General features: G+C 39.8%; 1 protein-coding gene across 1 annotated transcript in view; it reads left to right on the plus strand.

The window, feature by feature from the left end:
- Nucleotides 1-27,992, plus strand: part of NCKAP5 (NCK associated protein 5) — an 890,670-nt gene that overhangs the window by 725,013 nt on the left and 137,665 nt on the right. Inside the window, exons 7-9 of the mRNA XM_068969056.1 lie at nt 9,369-9,437; nt 19,668-19,706; nt 27,826-27,942. Of these exons, the coding sequence (XP_068825157.1) occupies nt 9,369-9,437; nt 19,668-19,706; nt 27,826-27,942 (225 nt within the window). The remainder of the gene's footprint in view (nt 1-9,368; nt 9,438-19,667; nt 19,707-27,825; nt 27,943-27,992) is intronic.

Genomic DNA, 27,992 nt, shown 5'->3' on the forward strand with positions numbered 1-27,992 from the left:
AGACTGCAGCTTTTAAATACAGCAAGTGGGGAACTTTGCTGGTGGTCCAGGGGTTAAGACTCTGTGCTTCAAATGCCAGGGGTGCAGGTTTGACCTCTGGTCGGGGAACTAGGATCCCATGTGCCCCATCGTGCTGCAAAAAAAATTACTGTCAGTGGAAAAGACCCTTTTGCTGGCTACCCACCCGAACATGACCACCACAGTGACTGGACATGATGGGATGAATGATCCTGAAATTCCAAAAGTTTTGAAGATGAAGATAAAAGGGAAGGAGACGTGATATCCAGGTCTAGTTCTTGGCGTCCTCTGTATTCAGGCTTCCTACTGCTCTACTCGATGAAAATGTGAACACTTGGATGGCCTGCTTGATGGCACATTTAGCCACTACCATGACGCTTTCTCCTCAGATAGTTTTCAAAATAAACAGATTAATTAAGGAATTTAGGGCATCTCTGTTTTGCTTGGAAGGCTGAATCTGAAGTGAGGTTGTTAGGATGGTGCTTTAATGGGCAACTGGGGTACGTAACTGGAGTGCCACAGGACTCTGCTTCAGAGATGCAATCATAAAAGAGTGCTTTCCCACTCGGGGCCTAACCACAATTTTCAAAAAATACCTTTTTCCTGACCTTATTCTGACCCGTTTGCCTTTGCTGAATTAAAGGATTTTTTGCAAGCTGGGAAGATGTCATTCCGAAAAAGACCAGCTGTTACAGAAGGGAAACCATGGGGATGCGGCCCTTGTAACGATTGTGAATTGGAGTTTTTTCTCTTTCCTGCTCTTTCTCCCCTTTAGAGAACATCTTTCTCTTTCCATGTTCTTCCTTCCTCCAGAAAACAAGTTATAAAGCAAGGGTGGTAAAAACTAACCTCTGAGGAGTCTGAGTAAAAGGTATGGAAGAATTCTTTGTAGTATTCTCAAAGCCTTTTTTTACATCTGAAATTACTTTAAAATTTAAATATGTGCCCCATTTAAGTTTTCAGGTTCACATCTTAGCCAGACCACAAAAAAATGAGTAGAATTTAGAAAAGCCAATGGGCAAGTGAAATATATCCCATCTAAAACAATGGAACCAAAGGCACAGCCTGGGGAATGAGAACTTGGACTTCATGAGATGAACAGGGACTGGCACTGACCTGAGAGGTGGTACATACAATCTAGTGGGAAATGTATGTTTGCATAGATGAGTGGGCACGGAGTCTAAGAGGTGAAAGTCCTGCAGTAGAGTTGTTATTTTATGCAGAGGAACATTTTTAAGGTAGAATTATTCTACCTTTTGGTCTGTGGAAAAGGATACTGTCTTAGTCTGTTCAGGCTGCAATAACAAAATATCACAGACTGAGTAGTTTATAAATAACAGAGATTTATTTCTCTCATTTCCAGCATCTGGGAAATCCAAGGCCCCAGCAATGGTCACGTTTTAGCCAGGGTCCTCCTCTTGCTTCACAGCCATAGTTAGCACCTTCTCACTCTGTCCTCACAGGAGGAAGGGGGGCTAGCAAACCTCCAGAGCCTCCTTTATGAGGACTATAATCCCCTTCATGGGGACTCCAACCTCCTGACCTACTCTCCTTCCAAAGGCCCCACCCCATAGTATCTCACTGGGCACTGGGACCATAAGCATTTGGGGAGGACACGAACATTCAACCACAGCAGATGGATTAAGTGCATTTATAGTGTAGAGAGATCTAAACATAATAAGCACTTAGAGGGTTAATGTAGAGCAGTCCTTTAGAAACATGGGTCCATTTAGTTATTGGTAAGCTCTGGCCAGCATGTCTGTTAACAGAGCAGGGCCTCTAAGAAACATAGTTTCTTTAAAACATATATTGATATTGCTGTGTTAGTTGCTCAGTCCTGTCTGACTCTTTGTGACTCCTGGGACTATAGCCCACCAGGCTCCTCTGTTCATGGAATTTCCCAGGCAAGAATACTGGAGTGGGTTGCCATTTCCTTCTCCAATATTAATATTAAACATGCATTAACTCAACATTGTAAATCAACTATACTTCAATTAAAATTTTTTAAAAAACAAATATTAATTCATGCCCATTTTCTACAGTAAACCAAAACAATATAGATTTACTCTATGTAGCTCTTCAATTTTATAAAGATATTTTAGGACTTTAGGGATGGAATCAGAAACATATTTAGATCCCTGTAATTTGGAGTCATGGGGAAACAGCATAGAGCAGGAAATCCTCTAAATCAGGGACTAAGCCTTGCACAAGGTTTTGATCATCGTTGTGCAAGACAGAGCTGAACCCTAAAACCCACGGTTACATTTAATTGAACACTCTAATGACATCCTCTGAGAACACTGCTTTAATAACATACTTATTTAAAGTGACAAAACCCATGTCATCATTTTGTAATTCTCAGTAGTGACACCAACATTTTCTCTTCCTCTCTCTGCCTTGTCCTCTCCTATCTCTGCCATATAAATAGATGCTGTCTCTTTAAATCACATTTAATTAAGTTTTCTTTTTTCTTTTCCTGTTTTTTCCCCTGTTGTCTTGTGTTGGTAGCAGGTTAATGCTGAATTTCTAATAAATACAAATGGATTAAAGAAAATCATGAGTTTAAGATTATTTTAACTTCATTGGCATAATTGTTAATATCTCCACCATCCCCTGGGATATGTAGGATTACATTAATTAAAGTGGTCTCTGTAACTGAATGCGTTAACCATAAATGTGGCTGCTGTGTCTTCCCCAGCACCCTTTAGGTATTTAATTTCCTTGCCTGCAATAGATTGTCAGAGCAGTAAACGTGAGGCAACTAATGTAAATGGTGTAATGACGGTAATTATCTGAATGGGTCGATTGGAGTGTTATTGCAACGTGATATTGTGGGTAGAAGCAATATTAGACATCCCATACACATTCTGTTTTCAATTTTATTTCCTTACACATTTTTTTCCCCAAGATTTTTCAAGTGAAAGTAATGCTAGCCGGCGTTGCTATTCTCTCCTTTATCTCTCCTTATCATCCTTTGTGCTACTGCTTTACTAAATAAAACCAGCAGAGCCCAGGAAAACTAAATTTCTCCAAAGAAAACAGTGACCTTGTAAGATGGAAATTCTAGCAGTTTCTCTGTGATTCCTGGTATCCAAATATTTGAACCTGAAGTCACTTTGAGGAAGGGCTATAGATTGGCTAGTTTGTCCCCTTCACTCATTAACTGCTAAAGAACTGTAATCCCCAGGAGGGTTCAATGACTTGTTGAAGGTTACACAACATGGTATTGCCAGGTAAACTAGAAGGGGGTGGAATTGGCCCTCTCTTCTGGGCTGGGCAGCCAGCCAAGAGTGTGCACCAGCTGCAGGTCAAAAGGGGTTCAGTGTGACAGGCCAAAGCAGGGCGAACCCTGGAAGAAACATTAGGTCAGGAAAATGTTTCCTTTTCCTTTGAGTGGGGAATGAAATGATGGAACCATCTGGGATAACCAGTACTTAAAAATCCAAACAGATGTTCAGCATGAGGGCAGAAGGTTTGGGTTGGGTGGCAGATGTCTGTCCATGATGAGAATGAAAAGACCATGGCAGGATCCCACCTGAGGGACAGGAGTGTTGGGAGAGTATTACTAAAACAGGGATTCAAACTCAGAGGGAAAAGGTCAAAGCCAAGTATTAGAATTGAAAGTTGAAGAAAAAACAGAGGTTCAGATCCTTGGACTTGAAAGATGACTAGGTCGAGATGATCTGACAGTGGTAAGAGCACCTTGAAACAGCCTGTTTCCTGTCAGTTTTCTTCAACTTTCGTGCCCATCCTAGTTCAGTCACACTACTGGCTTTGCTTGTTAAGTAACAAATGGGTATAAGTCTAAAACTTTTCATACATCTTCCCCCCAAAATCCCAACAACATTCAAATCATCAAAGCACTGATAAAACCACACAGAACCCACACCTTCTGTGTTCCAGAAAACGGAACACTAGGACTTCAGTTGCTGTACATAGAAAAATAAACACCAAATACCCACAGCACTACCTGCAGCAAGCCTGGTGTCCCAGGGCAGGATGGTGGCGCAGGATACAAGGAAAGCACTCCCAGAATGAGACGGCCTGACACCACAAGCTCAGATCTCAGTACTGGCTATCGGACAGGGCTTAAAAGTGTGCACAACCTAAGGTGACCATCTCAGCAAGGTAGTGATTCTAGGGGGAGGAGGGCAAAGAGAAAATGTACTGTTTGGAGATGTGAATGTGAAGGGGAAAAGATGAGGGAAAATTTCAAGATGCTATGGAAATAGACCAGCCTCCTCCATCATCATCTGGTAAAGAGGCTAAAACAAGGGTATATAGTGCAAGGCTGGAGGAATAGTATGTGAAAGTGATAGACTCTGATAAAGCAGAAAGAATGTACTGGAGAGTTAGTTGGGAAAAGGAATGAGGCAAGGACTGTTGAGTGTTGCATGTGTAATAGGAAGAGGCAAGGCACGGAATTGTAGCTAGATGGTAGCAACAGAGGGAGCAATGAGAGGACCTGTAAGAGGTGGATGGGTGGTGTCAAAGAGATAGGAACGGAAGCAACACTTTGCTCCTTTTAAGGTACTTTGACTTTTAGAATCATGTTCATGTTTTTCATATTCAAAAAATAACATGAAAGCAACAAGATGAGAAATTAAATTTGAATGCCATCAGAAACAAGTGAACTGAATTCAAAAATACATTTTCAAATTAAGAACATAACCACACTAAAGTGGGAGGGGTGGGGAAGAGCCAGTCTAGTATCTTTTCAATTCAGTCGCTCAGTCATGTCCGACTCTTTGAGACACCATGGACTGCAGTACGCCAGGCTTCCCTGTCCATCACCAACTCCCAGAGCTTGCTCAAACTCATGTCCATTGAGTCGATGATGCCATCCAACCATCTCATCCTCCGTCATCCCCTTCTCCTCCTGCCTTCAATCTTTCCCAGCATCGAGGTTTTTTCCAGTGAGTTAGTTCTTTGCATCAGGTGGCCAAAGTATTGGAGTTTCAGTTTCAACATCAGTCCTTCCAATGAATATTCAGGAGTGATTTCCTTTAGGATTGACTGGTTGGATCTCCTTGCAGTCCAAGGGACTCTCAAGAGTCTTCTCCAGTACCACAGTTCAAAAGCATCAATTCTTTGGCTCTCAACTTTCTTTATTGTCCAACTCTCACATCCATACATGACTACTGGAAAAGTCATAGCTTTGACTAGATGGACCTTTATTGGAAAAGTAATGTCTCTGCTTTTTGATATGCTGTCTAGTTTGGTCATAGCTTTTCTTCCAAGGAGCAAGCATCTTTTAATTCCATGGCTGCAGTCACCAGCTCCAGTGATTTTGGAGCCCAAGAAAATAGTCTCTCACTGTTTCCATTATTTCCCAATCTATTTGCCATGAAGTGATGGGACTGGATGCCATGATCTTTGTTTTTTGAATGTTGAGTTTTAAGCCAACTTTTTCACTCTTCTCTTTCACTTTCATCAAGAGGCTTTTTAGTTCTTTTTCACTTTCTGCCATATGGGTGGTGTCATCTGCATATGTGGATTTATTGATATTTCTCTTGGCAATCTTGATTCCAGCTTGTGCTTCATCCAGCCCCACATTTCACATGATGTACTCTGCATATTAAGTTAAATAAGCAGGGTGACAATATACAGCCTTGACGTACTTCTTTCCCCAATTGGAACTAGTCCATTTTTCCATGTCCAGTTCTAACTGTTGCTTCTTGACCTGCATACAGATTTCTCAGGAGGCAGGTAAGATGGCCTCGTATTCCCTTCTCTTTAAGAATTTTCCACAGTTTGTTGTGATCCATACAGTCAAAGGCTTTGGCATAGTCAATAAAGCAGAAGTAGATGTTTTTTCTGGAATTCTCTTGCTTTTTTGATGATCCAACGGATGTTGGCATTTGATATCTGGTTCCTCTGCCTTTTCTAAATCCAGCTAAAACACCTGGAAGTTGACAGTTCATGTACTGTTGAAGCCTGACTTGGAGAATGTTGAGCATTACTTTGCTGTCATGTGAGATGGGTGCAATTGTGTGGTAGTTTGAACATTCTTTGGCATTGCCTTTCTTTGGGATTGGAATGAAAACTGATCTTTTTCAGTCCTGTGGCCACTGCTGAGTTTTCCAACTTTTCTGGCATATTGAGGGCAGCAATTTCACAGCGTCATCTTTTAGGATTTGAAATAGGTCAACTGGAATTCCATCACCTCTACTAGCTTTGTTCATAATGATGCTTCCTAAGACCCACTTGAATTCACACTCCAGGATGTCTGGCTCTAGGTGAGTGATCACACCATCGTGGTTATCTGAGTAGTGAAGATCTTTCTTGTATAGTTCTTCTGTGTATTCTTGCCACTTCTTCTTAATATCTTCTGCTTCTGCTAGATCCATACCGTTTCTGTCCTTTATCGTGCCCATCTTTGCATGAAATGTTCCCTTCGTAGCTCTGATTTTCTTGAAGAGATCTCTGGTCTTTCCCTTTCTGTTGTTTTCCTCTATTTCTTCGCATTTTTCACTTAGGAAGGCTTTCTTAGCTCTCCTTTCTATTCTTTGGAACTCTGCATCCAGATGGGTATATCTTTTAGTATCTTTTAGACACTGAATTTTACTATATTTCTGCATTCTAAAGGGAAAAGAAATTAAGAATTTTTCTTGGTACTATTTTTTAATTAATTTTTATTGGAGTGTAGTTGCTTTATAATGTTGTGTTTCTTGCAGTACAGTACAGAGAATCAGTCATATGTGTACATACATCCCCCCCCTTCTTCGTATTTCCTTCCCATTTAGGTCACCACACAGCACTGAGTAGAGTTTCCTGTGTATATAGTAGGTTCTCGTTGGTTATTTATTTTATACATAGTAGTGTATATATTGGAGAAGGCAATGGCACCCCACTCCAGTACTCTTGCCTGGAAAATCCCATGGGCGGAGGAGCCTGGTAGGCTGCAGTTCATGGGGCTGTGAAGAGTCGGACATGACTGAGCGACTTCAGTTTCATTTTTCACTTTCATGCATTGGAGAAGGAAATGGCAACCCACTCCAGTGTTCTTGCCTGGAGAATCCCAGGGATGGGAGAGCCTGGTGGGCTGCCGTCTATGAGTGTGCCATTGCACAGAGTCGGACCCGACTGAGGTGACTTAGCAGCAGCAGCAGCAGCAGCACCAGTGTATATATGTCAAGTATTATTTTTTGTAGTGTGACTATTTTGCACACACTGTGGGATTGAAGAAATGGGTTAGTATAATGATGTCAGCAGCCCATACTCTCTTTCTAAAAAATGGGGATACAAGTATGAAAAGGGAAGAACAAGGAGGAAATGTGTGTGTGTGTGTGTGTGTGTGTGTGTGTGTGTGTCTAGGAAGAGAGGGAGAGGAAGAGGAAGAGAAAAAAGAAGAAATCCTTCCACTGAAAGGAACTAAAAGCAAGGATTCCTCAGTGGTAATTGGCAAGCATTAACAACCAGAATTTAGTTTCCAAATAGCATCGCCCCACTAAGAATAAGCAGGATTCCTATAAGAAATGGCTGATTTCAGGATGGGACAATAGACAAGCAAAATGGATATGGGACGTTTCCATTTGCCAGAAAGGCAAGAACATGTCTTAAAAATGAAGGGAATATGTCAAAGGGCACAGCTTAAAGAGAGTCACCTTGCCAAAGCTGAGAAAATTTGAGCATCAAAATAAATACTTAAAGACTTATAACTTAAAGTTATGTCTTATAACTTAAAGACTTATGAATAATAAAAGTATCCATGTATTTATGCTGATAAATAGGAAAAACAATTTCTTATAATATCATGCAAACTCATAAATGTAGGTAGAAAAATGATAGAAATCATCATTCTCAGCCAAAATAATTATTGATTCAAGATTCATTGATGGTTACTAAAATAAATAGACAAAAGTTTGATGTGGAATAGGAGTTTTCAGTCTCTAAGTACCTACCCCCAGTTTACTTATTAATTAAAAATAGAAAGATAGTACATTTATAGTGGAGAGATTTGGTAGACCCCACCTTAACCAAGTGACAAAGTTAACATATCCAAATATGGGACAGATAGACATACAGGAGCCTGATATGATGAACTAAGAAGGCTGTAGTATCATTTCTGTTCCATTATTGCCAAGTTTGCAGAAGGAAACTTGAAAGAAACTTAAATTAAAGGACATTCCACAATGTAATTGTCTGTTACTATTTTTTTAAAAATGGAAAGAAGAAATCATGAAAGACAACTCTTCCAGATTACATGCTCTTAGATGAATGCTAAACAGGTGCAGTGCCTGATCCTGGATATGATTCTGGGTTGGAAAAAAAATTTGCCATAATGACATTATTGGGACAATGGATGAATGGAATAAGGACTATAGAAGAGACTGTGTACTGTATTAATCAACACTGTATTTCCTGATTTGAAAACTATACTCTGTCTTCGTTATTGGAAAATTCATACAGAAGTAGTTAGGGATAAAGAGTTACAGGAACAAAAAATTGAAAGAGAAGAAAATAATACAGAAAATCTGGCAAAATTGGTGAATCTGAGGAAAGGGTATATGGCACTTCATCATACTTGAACATCATCTGCAAGTTTGAAATTACTTCCAAATAAAAAGTTTTTTAAAGTCTGGTGGAAAGAATCTAAATAGAAAATGTGGATCTATGTACCAGTACCTCCTAAAAATCATACCATAGTTTTGAAAAAAATGATTTTGAGATCGGTATCCCCATTTCTAAATGTCAAGGAGGGCTGTCCTGAAGGGGAGAGAAGCAAGGTTGCCTTAGGGGATTGAGACAGCGGTTGTGGCAGCAGTGGGACAGGCTAACTCACACAGTTTAGGATTCAGACCAGGGTCAGCAGTGGCAGGAGTGAGCCCAAGTATAGTTCAGTTCTTGAATTTCTCATTGTAGTCTCATGTTCAACAGTCATTGATTAACCAGGAAAACAACATGTTTAGTCTGCATTTGGAATTATACTTTCATGAATTTACCAGAGATTCTCTTCTGTGACCTAAACAAATATCAGGCTATATATCTATGACAGGTCTTAATGAAGTAGATTAAGGCCTTTCTTCCATTAAACATTTTCATAGAATGAAATACACATTGTAATCTTTTTTACAGAACACTTTCACATCAGGCCATGATTTGATTTTCTACCTGTTCAGAATACCAAGTTTTGCATTTCTTTAAGCCCTAATACCTTTTTGTGAGAGATAAGACAGAAGTCATCCCTGAGAGATTTATAATAGTACTTAGAGCCAACTCGTCAAAGATTCTTCTACAAGATTGTTTTGGATCCTGAGGAGATATATTTAGTAACTGTATTGAAGAAGTTGTCACGTAACACAACATTTCATTGATTTATTTGTATTATTTTTGTGTCTTTACTGCAGGCAGAGAATTCAGCATTGGCTTTGGAAAATGAAAATCAAAGGGAACAGTATGAGAGATGTCTTGATGAGGTAAGGGGAACAGAGAGGTTCTGGATAAGAGGCTGGACTATTTAGGATTCCTTGGTCAGATCTTAATATATGTCTATTACCAGTCCCGAACAAACATTAGCATTTAGTCCTTGAAAGGGAGGTTGTAAACAAGGAGTATGGATAAGGAAGCTCAGTCTGTCCCCTCCCTCTCCCTCCCTATATCCTTATACAGGTGTCTACAAATTCCTTTTGGTTATTGTTTAATATTCTCGGGGCATAGGTTGTGAGATGCTTCACTGTATGATAAATTCCTCCTGTCCGGTAAGTGTGATCCCAGCCTGTGAATGAGAAAAGCTGCCTCAGGGCACAGTGCATCCTCTCCAGTTGGATGCCATTTCTGAATAAAAGCAAAATCCTTGATAGAGTGGGTGGGGACGGTGTTCACAGTTGGCAGCCAGAGAGAAAATATCAGTCAGTAGATTGTGAACAAGCCAAGAAGACAAAGGAAGCTAGGAAGAAAATTTGAGCAGAATGGAAGGAGACAGAGGCACGAGCATGAGCCAACTTAAATATAATTTGATGATGATGGAGAGGTGAAGGCAGAAATGGCAGGTGTCTCAGATTCCTGAGAGGGGAAGGAAAATTGGAAAGTGTGCAGGGCCCTCATTCTCTTCTCAGTCATCCTCTCACACCTGGCAGGGAGTGCACCATCCAACCTTCCTGTGTCACCTAGCCAGGACTTGCCAGTGACCTCCCTGACCAGCTCTCGTCTGGGGTTGGCTGGTAATTGGAGTTATTCATTTAATGGGATGACTCTTCCAGTCATCTGCCCAATACCCTAAAACTTGCACATATCCTTCTAGAAGATTCAGTTTAATAGTTGTTATGATAGAGCTGACAGAGATTTCAAGAAAATTAGAAAAATATGTTCAGTCACATTCCACTTCTTGAACAATGGAAACTGGAAGTATATCTTCAGTCTTTTCCTCCTCACTGTCAATTAGGAAACTTTTTCCAACAAATGCTCTTGAACTTCCTTACGCCTTCCCTAGCCCGTCCATGAAGGTGATGGAGTAAATGACAAAGAACACAATTAAAAACCCCAGTTGTGGCATACTCACCTCTGCCATATACTTCTCTTCACCCTCAAAATTAGAAATGGTGTTTCTTCTCAGAATTCCACATATGCTTGATATTTCCCTACACCAGTGGTTCTTGTAATATGATCCCTGAACTGGCAACATCAGCCTCATCTGAGAACTTGTTAGAAATGCAAATTCTTTTTTAAAAATTTAGTTTAAGTTTTAAAATTTATTTTGGCTGTACTGGGTTTTTGTTGCAGCATGTGGGCTTTCTCTAGCTGCAGCTCTGAGGCTTCTTTATTGTTGTAGCACAAGGGCTTCTCTTGTTTCAGGGTATGGACTCTAAGGGAAGCCCCAGAAATGCAAATTCTTAAGCCTCAGCCATAGAGAATCAGAGACTCTGGGAGTGGAGGTGGGCCTGGCTGTGATCTGTGTGTCAGCAAGATCTCCAGATGATCTGTTGAACCCTGCAAACCAAGAGGCATTATCCTTATAACACACACCACTTGGCTTCACAGTCACTTGTTGAAGAACCTTCAAACAGTCCCTAGAAAATTGTTTAGTTTTTTAATGTTTTAATTGTCTCATAGCTCCAGCCATATGGGGCATTCCTGGTGGTTCCGATGGTAAAGAATCTACCTGCATTGCAGGAGACCCAGGTTCCATCCCTGAGTCGGGAAGATTCCCTGAAGGAGGGCATGGCAATCCACTCTAGTATTCTTGCCTGGAGAATCCCACAGACAGAGGAGCCTAGTGGGCCACAGTCCACAGGATCACAAAGAGTCAGTCACTACTCAGTGACCAACACTTTAGTTACTCAAGCAAAATGGTGTTTTTAGTCCCTCTGCCCTGTCAAGACTTGAAAGGACTCAGAATAATCGTTACAATGTCCAGAGTTAAAAGAATCACTCAAATAAGTTGACATAAAAGGGGGAGTGATGACTCATGTCTAGTGAGGCCAGTTCAGCCCCTCTCATCTCTATTCCCCAGGCTGTTGGTCCAATCAAACTTGAGGCCAAGAAATTCCAAATAGATCCAAGGATATTTAAAGGAACAAATACTGCCCTTGGGTCATATGTATTGATCAGCAAAGTACTACCTTAACCTCCTGTACAGGAATTTCCAATGAGAATCCCTATTCAGAAGTCAAATTTATGTGAATCACACCACATAAACTTAATTTGTCACAGTTTCCCTATAAATCGTCCTTCCTCATCAGTCAAAAAACTCCCAGCATTTATTTATGGAAACTCAGGGTCTGTTTTCTATATGTCCCCTATGCTTGCATCCCACATTTCATTAGAATGTGACTGGCAAAACCGAAGTTTTCACCCACAAAATCATTTAGTATAAAGTTTCCACCAAAGACAGAATTTTCAGAGGCAGAATTTCTCCCTTCTTAATTGCAGAAATTAACTGTTGCCAAAGAGGTGATTTGTAACAAAGAACCACCTCTGAGCAGTACAAATGTTTTGTATTCATGAATCCTGGCCCCTGATTACACATGCCAGTTGTTTTGTAACTAATTGCACTAGGGGAGACAATCTATTTCTATACATTGCAAGAGAACACTCTCAAAGGGGTAGTTGAATGTAGTAATAATGCCAACTGGAAATTCTTTTCCAGGCTTTTGGTACTAATTAAACAAACTAACAAGGTAAGGCCTCATGTTAAGTTATTTCCTTGCTAGTGGGTTTCACAAAATATACACAGGTGGATAAAATGTTAATTTGAAGTGTTCTTCAATCCCTTTTGCACTGATCGTTATTTTCTGAGAAATGGAGAACATATTGAGGATTTGGAGAAAGTACTTGGGGATCAGAGATTCCCCCTGATTTCCTAATAAAAGGGTGTGTTTATTCAGAAGGAACAGACATGGATCCATAGATACACAGAGTTCAGTTCAGTTCAGTCACTCAGTCGTGTCCGACTCTTTGCGACCCCATGAATCGCAGCACGCCAGGCCTCCCTGTCCATCACCAACTCCCGGAGTTCACTCAGACTCACGTCCATCGAGTCTGTGATGCCATCCAGGCATCTCATCCTGTCGTCCCTTTCTCCTCCTGCCCCCAATCCCTCCCAGCATCAGAGTCTTTTCCAGTGAGTCAACTCTTCGCATGAGGTGGCCGAAGTACTGGAGTTTCAGCTTTAGCATCATTCCTTCTGAAGAAATCCCAGGACTGATCTCCTTCAGAATGGACTAGGTGGATCTCCTTGCAGTCCAAGGGACTCTCGAGAGTCTTCTCCAACACCACAGTTCAAAAGCATCAATTCTTCGGTGCTCAGCCTTCTTCAGAGTCCAACTCTCACATCCATACATGACCACTGGAAAGACCATAGCCTTGACTAGACGGACCTTAGCCGGCAAAGTAATGTCTCTGCTTTTGAATATGCTATCTAGGTTGGTCTTAACTTTTCTTCCAAGGAGTAAGCGTCTTTTAATATCATGGCTGCAGTCACCATCTGCAGTGATTTTGGAGCCCACAAAAATAAAGTCTGACACTGTTTCCACTGTTTCCCCATCTATTTCCCATGAAGTGATGGGACCGGATGTCATGATCTTAGTTTTCTGAATGTTGAGCTTTAAGCCAACTTTTTCACTCTCCTCTTTCACTTTCATCAAGAGGCTTTTTAGTTCCTCTTCACTTTCTGCCATAAGGGTGGTGTCATCTGCATATCTGAGGTTATTGATATTTCTCTCGGCAATCTTGATTCCAGCTTGTGTTTCTTCCAGTCCAGCGTTTCTCATGATGTACTCTGCATAGAAGTTAAATAAGCAGGATGACAATATACAGCCTTGACGTACTCCTTTTCCTATTTGGAACCAGTCTGTTGTTCCATGTCCAGTTCTAACTGTTGCTTCCTGACCTGCATACAGATTTCTCAAGAGGCAGGTCAGGTGGTCTGGTATTCCCATCTCTTTCAGAATTTTCCACAGTTTATTGTGATCCATAGTCAAGAAAGCAGAAATAGATGTTTTTCTGGAACTCTCTTGCATTCTCCATGATCCAGTGGATGTTGGCAATTTGATCCCTGGTTCCTCTGCCTTTTCTAAAACCAGCTTGAACATCAGGAAGTTCACGGTTCATGTATTGCTGAAGCCTGGCTTGCAGAATTTTGAGCATGACTTTACTAGCGTGCGAGATGAGTGCAATTGTGCAGTCATTTCAGCATTCTTTGGCATTGCCTTTCTTTGGGATTGGAATGAAAACTGACCTTTTCCAGTCCAGTGCACATACACACACACACATACAAATACATGCACACACTTTGTCACTTCACCATCACCTCTACTGCCGCCCAACCCCTCATCTCCTCACCTTGCAATACAAAAGCAAAACCAAGGACCACTCTTGATTGTGAGGGAAGGGACTAGAGGTTTTCATGTTTGCATCTAGCTTCTGTGTCCAGCTGTTGAACAGTTCACTGGCAAGCGGTGAAGTGTTTATTGTCAGTATCGTCTTGGCCAGTTCCTTTAAGACCAGTTTATTCCCAAGTAGAGAAGTGTAATAACACATACAACTTCCTCAAACTAATGTCTTACATTTGGGTAGATTCAGCTGTGCCCTCGAAACCTTTGTAAGATATGAACCTTGCCTAGGCTCTGGGATCTCAGGGTGCCCCCAGCCTAGCAGGATAAATGAGGGAGATGGTTAATCCCAGAGGAAGGAGGTAAGGGAAACTCACAGAGGAAATGGGCTGCACTGGGGACTTGGAGAACAGATAGCACAGTCACCAAAGGTCAGGAAGAGTGGTGGGCAGGAGGTAAAGAGGGCGAAACTGAAAGGACATCTTCAGTAGAAACAGCTGGAGCAGGTGAAGTCAGATCTAGAAAGGTGAGTGATTCTCACTCTTACCAACACATTGGACTTACTGCGGAGCTTTGAAAGAACAGCTGGCTGTCCCCAGAGATTCTGACCTGATTCTGCTCTAGATCAGAGCCTGAGTATTAGAATTTTTTAAAGCACTCCAGGGGTTTATAATATTCAGCCAAGATTAGGAACCACTACCCTTACGTCTCTGAATGTGTGTTTTAGAGAGCTTTTCAGAAAGCATCTGTAAGAAGATGAAAGCTCCACCGAATTGAGTATGATGATAGAAGAGCCAGGTGAACCCATGCTGAGATTTAAAGTTATTTCCGATTCCCTAACAGTGTCTGAGCAAAAAATAAACCCTGGCCCAGTGTTTCTCAAATTGTTTCTCCAGACCCCTTCTGCATCACCACGAGGTGTCTCAATTGTTAAAAATTTGATTCTTAGACTTCACTCAGCTACTCTTAAACAAAATGAGGGGTGAGAGAACTGGTAATTCGAAGAAATTTCCCAGGTGAAGCCACTGAACACAGAAGTTGGAGAACCTGCCTCCCCATCAGGCCGTTAGAGTTAGACCAGTGTTCACAGTCAGCCAGGCTACCAGAGTGTTTGAGTTCTTCTTGGACTTTTCCACATTCTACGCTTCAGAGCACAAGGACAGGGAAAACCAGACCTCTGGGTGTAGTTCAGAAAAAAAGGAAAAAAAAAAGGCATCAGGATTTCTTTTTTAAAGCAAGACTAACTAAAGGCAGAAGTAGGCTGAGAACAGTTTTTACTTTTCTTTCTTATTCCTATGGGATATGCCAAGACTGGATTGCTGAATCATCTACCACATCTGGGACCTAAGTCATCTTTAAAATAAATGTCTTGACAAATGTGGATGGAACATGGTGTTGCTCATGGCCCTCACATGCTTCCAATCTCCATTTCATGGCTGTTTCATGAACGGATCGTTAAATCAACAGATAACCCACTTCTTGTGCCTGCTCTAGACTCTAACCACCATTAGCAGTACTTTATTCTCATTAACAATATTTCTCCAATATTCAGCACAATCCTTGGCCCAGACTAGGTCACTCAATGCATATTTATTGAATAACTAAATGAACGAATGGAGATTATGAGCAGCAAATTAATTTCCAAATTAGTTTTTGCTGGAATTCCGCATAATATTTAGATGAATTTCTCCCACTCCCAGGATCTTACAGGGTTTCTTTTTACAGAGTAAATAAATAACGTAGATGCTTAGTGATTTTTATTTGTACATATATTTTACACACAAATACACACACACAAGACTTCATCCCTTTATAAATGAAAGGGCTTCTTCTCAAACCATCCTTCCTTAAATGCTTACCTGAAAATGTGTTTTACTTCCTGAAGTTTGAGTGACCAGATTCAGATTTAACATTTTTGTCAGGTATTTTTCATCAGGTACTGTCCGAGGAGGTTTTTCTGATGATGTCTGTCATCTCATACTTTTTTCACAACAACTTCAGAGGCTGATGGTTTCCCTGCATTACGGATGAGAAAAATCAGGTTGCTCTCCCACCCCTGTGCATATCAGTGATCGGTCAACACAGGACAATATCGGAACCTGGGTTTTTCTTGTGATTCTGCCACCAGTGCTCCTTGTACTTGCCCCCAGCTGTCTTCCTACAATAAACCAAGGTCAAAAGTAGAGAAAACTTCTCCAAAGCACAATTTCTAAAACGTGTGCTTTTGTGACCAGTTTTTTAATTACCTGGCTGACATGGCAGTGGCTTTGCATGTAAAGCACGTAAAAGGATGAAAGCAGGACAACCAGGCTTGAGGACAAGACTTTAAGCATGGTGTCCGCTGAGTTCCTCACTCGCCCACCTTCGACCCCATCTCCAATTGTTTTCTGGATGTGGTGAGAATTGGCTCCCTCTGGAATGAACTCCCAGATATGGCTTCTCATTCAGCCTCAGGGGCTGTTGTGCAATAAAATAACAGACAAATCTGCATCCCCTATTCTCCTCCCTCTGCCCACCCACTTTGAGATCCCTCTACACCTGGGGATCAGAGGAGCTGGCTTGTCTGAGAGAATTCTTATGGAGAGGAAAGAAGAGATGTACCACAGTGCCCACCCATCCCTGTTCCTCTCCTAGATACAAAGGGGGAGCTTTCCACAAACAGCCTAAGGGAAATTGTCAAACAAGCCAGGGGCTTAAGGACCATCAGCTTGCTCATTGTGTCTCAAGTTCCTGTGACCCAGCCCAGCTGCTCATTTTTTTTTTTTTTTTCTTTTTTCTTTTTTTGGAGAGGAAGGTTGTCAGCTGACACTGGAAGGTATCTGTTCTCATTAGCTGGGCCTGCCAGGGTGTGATTATTTAAAACCCTAGTGCTGAGGGCAGGATGCTATGATGAAGGCAGGGGCCCATTTCCAGGGATCATCTTATGAGACTATTAGAGGTTGCAGATACAAACTCCGATCAATTGTTCTGTTTATGCATCTGGGAAGCCTAGCTGTTAAAAGTCGTAACAAAACCCAATAAACTATCCTTATAGACAGTACCGAGGAAAGCATTTGTATCACTTGCCTGCTTTTCTGCAGAGAACCTGTGAGCCCTTCCGGGTAATAGAACCCCATGTCAGTAGGTAAAGAAATAATGCATTTGTGTATCTTTGTTCAATTTTCGGGTAGAGCAAACAATTGTCCAAAATACATGCCAAGAGTAACTGTATCAGAAATAGAGTCTGTAAGCCTATAGGGCAAACATACTTGGATTGCAAAGATATAACATATTTATTCCTGCAGGCTTTTACAGATAAGATACTCGTTTATGACTCCTGTTAAATCATGCAGAGAGCTCTTTTATGTGACCACCATTCCACAGACTGGTTTAAGTGAGGGGCCAGTTCTGAGGAAGAAAAGAAAATATTGATATTAGGCAGTTTTATGAGAATGTAAATCAAATCCAAAGGTTGCTATACAAAAGAATTAAATTATTTATGGTATAAATTAAGTTTGGTACATTGCTTCTGACTTAAGCAGCATGAATAGTTCTTCTGTTTTTTTTTTTTTTAATTTGCAAGAATAAAATAGATGGTATGTAGTTTGACTTTAAATTCTCATGAATTTGAATGAACGTTTAAAAACTGAAAGATTTTCAAGATTATGCTATTGGTCAATTTGTGTGGGCTGAGAAACATTTATCACCATTGTGATCATGTATAAATAAAGTGATAAAAGAAAAAGAAACATCACAAGTTACAGAAAATGACTTATTTTAGTCTACAGTAATTCTTAGATATCTTCTTTAACTTAGACTGGACTAAAAGAAATACCTCATAATACTTTTTCTTCAAAACTATAGTTAGTTTCAGTAAAAAGCCTTTCTTTTAAACTTAATGTCAGCAATGTAAATTTGAAAAGGGTTCGGATAGGAAAAAAATTCCCTCTTGTACATATCAATTGTACAGGTAATCTGATTTTAGTCATTTACTACTTGTAGTGTGAATGTCTGCTAACCACAAATAGATGGCAGCCTCTATTATAATTTTCAGTGAGGGTACTGGTAGCCAGCTGTCATTAAGGATATGCTGTCTTGTCAATATTGAGTCAAGAAGCAAATTCCATGAAAACGTTTTTATCATAATCTATTCCAGTATACTAAAAAGAGAAATGAACATACACAATTTAGTGTCAACAAGAATTTAATTTGTTATCAAGAGAAAGAGAAGATAAAAGTATGGTCTTTAGTCTTTGGTTGAATGTGAGACTTAGCAAGATGATTACAAGCTTATCACCCTTATAACTGTGTTCTTGCCTATCTCTTACCAGCTCTGTTCCTTTTGAAACCAAGAAACACATCCCAATCCTAGATACTCTGCAAATTTATATTGGATAAGTGAAGGAAGAAATGAATGAACAGAAATATTTAGGATATTTAAATGGCCTGACTTGGTCTTTAATGTTGTCAGTTTCAATTATCACACTAAATGTTTACCGTATGTGTATGTACTGACTAAAACATTGCATATAATTCACCTATCTACCATAATTTTATCAATAGTAGCCATATGGGTATATGACTTTAAGATTGTGGTGAAGTTTAATAAGTGACTCTCTGTGAAGTGTTTTTGAAATCTGCAGGTGAAAAAGAAATCTTAGAAAGAGAAATCTTAGAAAAAGAAATCTTACATGTAGAAAGATGAATAGTTTTCGGAGAAAATGCCAGATCCTTGAAATATGAGGGATGTGTTATTGATTTTTCACATGGCCTTTAACTGGAATTGTGTCGCATGCCCACTCCTAAGCCAGTCACTGAAAGGGAATGAAATTACCAACACCAATTCACCATTCACCTCCTAGGGCCTAGAGGGCTCCAGCTTTTCTTACTGTCCCAAACTGCCTGATACCTGAAGAAAATTAGAGTTCTAGTAATAAGTGACAATTTTATTTAGTTGTGTATTAGAAGAAACTAAAATAACAGTGGATATTTTATTTCTATCTCATATGCAAGTTCAGAAATAGAAAGTGCAGCTCCATACATCATCAGGACAAGGCTCATTCTATTTTTCTGCACCCAAATGTGACTTTCATTTTCAAGATGGCTGCCGAAGCTCCAGCCATCACTTTCATATCCCAGCTAGGAAAATAAAGAATAAGGATGAGCCCTCTTTTTTTAGGAGACTGCCTATCCATCAGTCCAAGAAAATGGACTGCCTGGAACTCATTGGGCCAGAATTTTGTCACACAGAGACAAGGGAGGTTGGAAAATGCATATGTATGTATCCAGGCAAAAAAAATCACGGGAAGAAGGGGAAAATAAAGAATAAAGTAGGCAACTATCAGACTCTCTTATAGGTAGTAACGACAGAGGATAATATAAATGAAGATGTGGAGGAAGAAAGCGGAGCATATATAGGAGTGAAGGAGTTGCCCCTGTTCTGCACTTTCCACCTACCTCTATTGCAAGTAATTTCAGGCAATGAGATAGTCACACAGCAAAAGAATGGGAAGGAGAGGCAAAGGGCATTGTAAATCAGCAGTGTAAAACTGTGTACAGATAATTAGGATCATGTTTTGCACTATATCATTTTTTAGCCTTCTTAAAGTACTTTACATATGAAAGGATATTATTTTTCCAAGTATGGAAATGTGAGAGTCAAGATATGAATGATCTTTCCAGCCTAACCGTCTTAATTAGCAACAAGGTCACCTTCGGAAAATGCAAAATATTACCTAGAAGGATAGGCTTATTATGAAAAGAATCAAATTCTCTAGAAGTAGAGGAAAGAGCCAGATGAGGAGCTCATTAGCTTTGGGAAACTTATTGGTAAATTAGAGTCTGTGCATATAGGGTCTCATTATTATAATCAGCAACTCTTTTCTTTATTTTTTAAAGGTAGCGAACCAGGTTGTGCAAGCCCTGCTCACTCAAAAGGTAAGTCACTTTCTGGTTTTATTATTTTCATAGTACTTACGTGAATAGATTGGAACTCACATTGTCAAACTAAAGGAAACTATGATTGATAGCTGCAATACTTTTCCATTTATTCAGTTAGGTTAAAATTGTATGCGTTTTAGATGGCATATGAACATCAATGACCAATAGATTCATAAAATTTAAACTCTTGGGAAAGTAATAGAAAGCTTTTTGAAGATGAAAGATTTCCATGGGCCTACCTAGATGAGTAGCAAACCTATCATTTTTATTTAGTAAATGTAAATGTTAAATAAGTTGATGGATTCCTCTGGCCCCTATAAAATGAATAGCCTCTGATAGACAGCATTAACAGAGGCCTAAAATTCAGCAAGAGATCTCTGAGGTTAGGAAGGTTATTTAACTTCTCTGGACCTTAATTCCTCTTCTGTAAAATAGAGATAACAGTGTCCACCTCCCAAAATTGCTGTGGTCCCTCTATGAAAAGGAAGAGCTATTCTCACAGGAACAGCTCTGTGGTAAAGATAAAGCAGATGGTGGTACTATATACTTGAAAGTTGCTGAGAGTAGATTGAAAGCCTTCTCTCCACAATTTTTTTTGTTTAAGAGAGTTAACTATGTGTAATGATGGATGTGTTAATTATTTTGCTCTTGGTAATCATTCTACCATGTAATGTATATCAAATTATCACATCTTACACTTTAAGTATATACAATTATATATGTGAATTTCTCCTCAATAAAGTTAGGGGAAAACAAATGTTAGTCTTTGAGCATGAAATTTTTATACCTTCTCCTTTGTTGTCATCTTATTCTGCCTGCAGATCATGTTATTGGGGCAGAATGGGTAAATGCAGGTAGTTTGCCCAAACAGCTAGTTTGGTGAATTGTGTTGAACATTTTGCGTCTCTTTCCATGATCTATCTGAGAGGCTGAATTCTAGTTCCTTCCGATTTTGTTTATTCTGAGTTACTGCTCTGTGAGATAGAGATATCCTCTTAAAAGAAAATGTGGGAACATGTGACTTGTTCAGGCAGATGTGGCTTAGGAGAGCAAAATCACTTATGGCATTTAAATTTTTTTAATTGAAAACAATTTGAGGGGTTGGCTACTTCTCATGAATGTACTTAAATAATTATTTTAAATGCATGCTATAAGGGCATTGTGATAACAGTTTTGCTAGACTTTCTCCCCCGACTACTTCTGTCAAAATGTCATGCTTCCTGATACAGATGATTTTAACTAGTTCAGATTTTACATTAACATTACATGAAGAGAGAGATTTGAGCATACTTATTAGGTTAGAGGTAGATTCAATTGTGAATAACAAAAATCCAAAATAATGGTGGCTTAAATCAGGTAACATGAAATCAGATCAGTTACTTCTCAGATCTAAATCTGCAGGTGGCGAGTACATAGCCAGCATGATGGCTTTGCTCCATAAAGTTCATAGGGTCACTGGCATCATGGTTTCTATCTTGTTATTCTGTGGGATGTGGCCTCCATTTCCACAGTTACCTCATGGTCCAAAATGGCTGCCTACCTCCAGTCATCACATTAATATTTTAGCCATCAGGAGGAAATGAAAGCCAAAGAAAAGGAAGAGGGTAAAACACACACAGCAGCTATCTTTTAAGAGAGACTTCTAAAAGTTTACGTACCTCCCTGTTTACAAACCTTAATTACACACCCACACCTAAGGAAGCCAGTGATGGAGTCTTTCTTCTGGGTATGTGCCCAGTTGAAAAGTGATTGTCACCTGACTGTAGAAGAGAAGAAACATACATTGAAGGACAGATCATGATTTCTGTCACAACATATTTGAACACTTTTTCTCTTTCAAAGGCTTTAATTTCTCATTTGCTTTTCCTCCTGTTTCTCCTCATTTAATTACAGATGTAAGGAATGCCAGGGAGCACTGTTGCAGCTCAGTGTGTAACTGTTGAAAGACTTCTCATGCCTGTCTTTTTTAATGGTGCTTCAGAAAAGAGGCAAGAAAACCATCTGGCACAATATATAGGAAAATGGGACCTTTCAGGTCAGCCACAAAAACGTAGCTATACAAATTCAAGTAATAACTAGTAAACAGATAAATCTACCTTGGTACAGTTAAGCAGGAAGACACAAAAAGATGTGCTACTGTGAGATAGCATACCTCAGGGACGCTGTGAGCAGGAAAAGATGCCAGAGCTTTCAGAGATTCCAAAAGAATCATGTTCTGCAGAAACGTGCACCTCCCAGTTTTTATAGAAACTGTAAAATGGCTACAAAAAGACTAAAATCTCTTAATGAAAAGCACAATATGGGAAATAAGATGTACTCCAAAAGCAGATGAGAAACCTAATTCTAAGGAGTGATGTAGCTGATACAGAGTGAAAAACAGAAATCTTGAGTGAATTATCTAAGTCACACACACACACACACACATCCTTGAGGTGAAATTATAGTCATAATCATACAGTTATGGAATATATCATTTATTGGGACACAAAGGCAAATCTCCCATGACTTCTGTTCCTCCCTCAGCAACCGAAAAAGTATTTTGCTGACATACAGTGAATTGGCCCTGATACGTATCTTGAAGTCACAGAGTATACAGAGTATATTTCCTTTCTAAGTACTGATAGGAAAAAAAATTATTTCTATAAATTAGTAGTTTCTGTTAAATGTATTGATACATATCATGTCCTAGTAAAGTAATTCAGTTTATCTCAGAAATCGACAGGTTCTCTTAAGAGAGCTGACTGTTCCTCCTTTAGATCAATAACGTTAAAGTGACAATATTTAACACAGCTCAGTTCCAATTATGCCTCCAAATCATAGGTACAAGCCTGTAAGTGCAATCAGTAATCTGAGCCAAATTCACATTTTGTCTGAAATATATTCTGTCTTCATTAAGACAATTACACACACTGAAAATTTAACTCTTCTATGTTCTTTTTTAATTTTTTTTTTTTTTTGCCACTAACACAAAATTGGAAGAAAGGCATTTTCCCCTCTAGTTATTTTACAGTATATCAACAACCTCGGTCTTATCTTCAAGTTCTTTAAAATAACCAAATATTCGTGGTATTTTTTAAATTTTCCAACAAGAATTAAGGCTCTTATATGGTGAAATCGAGCAACACAGCCATCCAGATAGAAGCAGAACACAATTTTGTAGCTTTAAACTAAAAGAACTCCCAACTCCTATGTATTTCCCTTGTAGAAAGAGCAGTTGGGCCATCTGGGTGTACTTTTCTAGCAATGGTGTGTGTAGGATCTGGTTTCCTTAGAGTCTGTTTATATTTACTGCACTCTTACAAGGAATCAGACACCATGTCTAGCACTTTAAATGCACAAAATAATTTGGTTTTCACCACAGTCTTGTGAGTAGGACGATGAAGATAATTTCCCCATGGTTCCAGTTGCTACAAGTGGCAAAGCCCACATGTTAACCTGGGGTTATTGCATTCATACTCCATGCCTTTATCCTTTGCACCATTCAGCCTCCACAATCCCTTCAGTCACTTAATGTTTTCCCCACTGTAGTTCAGCAAGCAGGGAAACACTGTGAAATTCAACAGATGGGTTGAAATCCAATCATTAGTCACATACAATTGGAAGAAATAAAGGGGCAATGTCACAGGTGGATTTCTGAAAACTTTTGGAAGCCTTGCCAGCCCTTGCTAGCAAGGGCATCCAGGATCTGACTTGCATGGAGTCAAAAATGACTGTAAATTTGGAGCTCTTTCCAAATCAAGCTTTCTTAGAATCAGTCTTATTTTTGGATGATAGAATTTCCCAACTGCCAGGGACCTTAGTGAACATTTAATCTTGAGCTTGTCAACTAGCTTTGATAATAGGCTCAATTTACTGTAATTGCATAAGCTGTTTAGCCATCACTCAGATTAAAAATGTTTTAATCCGAATGCCTTTTGGATGAAGGCTTCCAGTATTCAGTTTGCCACAAGACTCAGCACTCCCCATTGATTAAAACTGACCTGATTCAGTGATACAATTATGTTACCTGTCTCACTGTTTTAAGTGTTTGATGTTGAGGTCCTTGGTTGGTCTGAGATGTGAACAATCTTTTCCAGCAATGGCTTTTTTTTTTTTTTTTAACTGAAGTATTAGCATTCTTAGAAGAGATAGGGATATGAGTGACAGACAGTGAAAAGGATTGTGACAAGGAGAGGCTGGTGGATGTGGTGGTACCAGTAAGTCTCAGCGAAGGATTGAGGTGGTGGCCCTTGACAAGCCATCTCATGAAGCAGCTGAGGCATCCCTTGTTTTGAAAGCCTGATTTTGTGCAGTAACTCCGTTTACAGATGAGGAAACTTGAGGCATAATCAGAGTAAGTAACTTCCTCAAGATTGTGTGGGTAATAAGGACCAGAGTCCAGGCCCCTTAACTCTCAATCCAGTGTATTCCCATAGTACATACTACCTCTGAAATAGTTATACCAGTATAATAGCATTTTACATGATAAAATCAACTTTCAATAGTTTTGAACAATAATCTAATAGTAATATCAGTATACATCAAGCTTAAGCAACCAGCATTTTCCTAACTTTCCTTTAGCCTGGAGCTGGTAATGGTTTTGCTCTAAGTGCATAAAGTGACCATACTCCACAGCTACTCCATAGCAGCGAATCCAGAATCTCGTTCAGCCCTAAGCACAGGGGAAACTTGTTAGGAGTGCCGTGTGTGGATCCTCCCAGGCAGTTGTGGCTTGGGATCATTAAGATACACAGGACCCTTTTAGACCAGTATACCACATTGCTCAGTATATTTTCCCCACACATCCAGCTGTAATGTCTTACTTTGTTTTCAGTTGAGAGTGGCATGCAGATTACGAATAAAACCGGCTATTTCCTTGAACCCAAAGACCACTGTACTTGCTTACATGAGACGAAATGTAGTCAAATCTTTGGCATTGTTTACTTCTTGATAACAATTATACAACATATTCTCTTTTTTTTGCTTCAAAAGACACAACCCTATATTTTATTTTTAGTGAGGTCCTCCTCTTGAGACCTGAGAGGTACAAGGGAGTCAGAGAAAAAGAAGGGTTGTGCGTGAGGGCAGATGGTCCAGCCCTTATAGGGAGCCATGATCTCAGAGGCTGGCATCTAAATAGAAAAATTCTTTAGTTTCTAACGCCTTTCCTGGGAGGCATAGTGTAGTTTCCGTCTCTGTAACTGACAGAGTCAGCATTAATGGTCCTTTTACCCAGCCTCAAAATGTCCTATGTGCCTTTATGTCAGTGGGTTCTCATTGTGAGCCCAGAGTAAGAAAAGACAGTCAGCTGACACTCTCTGCTCAGGTCTCACTGTAGTAGTCAGAAAAATTGTTGTTTTTCTCTCTCTCTTTCCATCTTTCCAGTCTGGTTGACTTATGTGTATGCACATGGGTACACACATGGTTTTGATTACACTTTCTTGGGGTGAGAGCTGTCTGGCATCATTTACCATCCACAGCTTGAGTGAAGAAAGGAAGAATGTTAGAACAACACAGAATATTCTTTAATGTCTACAAATTTGCTCTGCAGCTCATGTCTATTGGTCAGTGATGATAAGACCTGCATCACATTCCTAAAGCCCTTTGTTTTCCCCTCTTCTGTGTACTGATCTAGATAAGCCAGGAGTGATAAATGGTTCTCAAGGTCAATAAATTGTGTTTCTGCTAATGAACTTTTACTGCCTTAAGTAATAGTAATGGCCATGGAAATTTGGGCACTGGTACAAAAACTCGTTATAGAATATATTGATTTTTTTCCCTTCTTTTTTTTTTTAAAACTCATCTGAAGAGATCTTTTCAAGTTATTTTCAGTTTTGCTGCTAAAAACAGTTGCTGGTATTCCTTACAAGTCTCATTTCTCCTTGCAAATCCACACTCATATGCTTCTGTCTCTACCCCTCCCCCTGCAAGTGAGAAAGAATGATTGTGTTTTCCCACCCAATAGGTACTATTAATATTTATTTACCTCACAGTCAAGTTTTATTAATTGCTTAATTAGCAGTAGTGAAAACAATTAGTGTTTGGGAGCAGGGAGTGTTATATACATGCTAAGAGCAAAAATTAGCATAAGTGAAACACAGAGGTTGAATTCTAAATAAAGACAACAAATCTAGCCTTTTAATTTGAGCAGTGCCTAGGCCTCCAAAAGAGCCTCTGCCAAGTGGCATGCATGTTTACGTGTGCACACACCCACTGCCCCTAACTTACAGCCACTGCCTGCCTAGAGCTTGTACCTGGGTGCCTTGCTCTGACATGACATTCCTTTGCTCTGCTCTTCATTAGAGGCAGCAATCAGTTGAAAACATCCTAAGCATAGGCTTCCTACTTACCTAAAAAGGGGAGTATAGTATAAGCTGTGCATTGAGCTATTATACCGTGCCCTGTCTCTTTGCCTTCTGTAAATGGATTGGATAAGCCTAGAAATGATGAGGCTCCTCAGGTAAAGCCTTGGAAGATACTAATAGATCTCTCTCTAGCTGCACACTCAGGTTGCCACATGGTTATGTATGGCAAAGACCTACTAACCTCTGTGACTCTGGGGAGCAGAGCTGTGGACTGGCACTTTGCCTTGCTTGCAGAGCCTTAAGTAAGATCTTAGTTGCCCAACCTGTAGTTGCCCCACATCAGAATATATAGATGGATAAACTAGTAGAATATCCCACCATCACTAGAGAGTAAAAGAATTCACCATAATCCTCCCCTTTAACAACATAATCACGCAAGTTTACTAAGCTCCCACTACTCTGTGGGGTACTGTACTAGATGATGAAAGAAAAGTGTCAGACAATATGCTCAAGCTGGTGTTTCTGTATCTTCTTACGCTTTTTGAGGAACATGTTACCTAATTGACAACATTAAGTCCAAAGCATGAAAGAAAATCAACACAAAGCAGTATGTGACATTAACTAAATGTCACAGAAGAAGCATTGAGGGCTTACTGGAGTTCACAAAAGGGAGCAGATAAAAGTGGAGGATGCCAGATTAAAGCATCAGGAAGGAGACAGAATTTGAGCTGGATGTCACCCAAAGAGCCAGACTTGGACTGGAAGAATGAGGAGGTGGATGAGAAGCCAGAGGGAGGTGAGGCAGGAAGGATGGTGTCAGGATGCATGGCTTTCGAGAACAAGCAGACCCTTGTTCTTCACATGGTAAGAGCAGAAGCCTATTTAAAAAAAATCATGAAATAGTGTAAGATAAAGTTTGAAATACAGAAAAGGGTCAGCTTTTGAAGAACCTTGCCTTGGGGCTTTATTCTACCTGGTCTTTCTTGAACCTCATCAGAGGATGTAGACAAGTCAGTACAAGTATCTTTTTATTGTAAGTTTGTTTGGAAAGAAGCTCCTTGGTGGGGTTCCAGAGAATCCTAAAACTCCATTTTCTCAGCTCCCCTCATGAAAGCTGGAGGAGAGTTCTTGATGGTGTTTTAACTGTTATTCAAAAGAGCTGCTCTAAGGAGATGCCGAGGTACGGTTCTTCCACTTCTTCCCCAGCACTAAGACCAGAACACCCCCAAACGAAATGAAAGTCCACTAATGTAGAGGGTGGGAAAGTTCCAAGCGGCCTTGTAAGCCTTTACTTCACAGTTGCTTCACTCCATCTAAATGCATCACTGATTCGATTAGCAACCGCATTGAGAGTTTCAGCTCGTTTCCACAAATGACAGCGAAGGGCTCCGTCAAAAGTGATAGTTTCTTTAGTTCATCAAATCTCTATTCACTGCAAAAACATTACTGTCCTTGTGGCTTGTGCTTGATGATTGCTTTTATGAAGACCGTGAAAGGCCAAATATATAGGTGGAAGCTTAAATTGACTTTATATCACTGAGATTTACCATCTTTAAAAATAGCATGCTAGATTAATGCATTTCTGATTTCAAGGTGCTGTTTTGTTGTTGTTGATTTTTTTTTTTTATATTGGCTTTCCTGAACATAATAATTCTATCAGACAGTGGGCTGTGGAAGAAAATATTATGTGTGATTTATTTCTGGGGGTTTGAAGACTAAAAATACTATTTTTTACTAATGCATCTGAAATAGCAGATGAAATATGGTTATAATATGCAAAGCTATCTTTCAATTATAGACTTTATTTTTTCCTTTCAATGTGTTTTTTGCAGGATCTCAGGGAGGAATGTGTAAAGTTGAAAACAAGAGTGTTTGATTTGGAACAACAGAATCGAACGCTAAGCATCCTTTTCCAACAGCGAGTCAGACCAACTTCTGATCTCCTCCAGGTATGTGTTTTTGTGGAAAACAGTCTTCGCTACTAAAATGCTATTGACAA

The sequence above is a fragment of the Capricornis sumatraensis genome, chromosome 3, assembly GCF_032405125.1.
Source record: "Capricornis sumatraensis isolate serow.1 chromosome 3, serow.2, whole genome shotgun sequence".
NCBI lineage: Eukaryota > Metazoa > Chordata > Mammalia > Artiodactyla > Bovidae > Capricornis > Capricornis sumatraensis.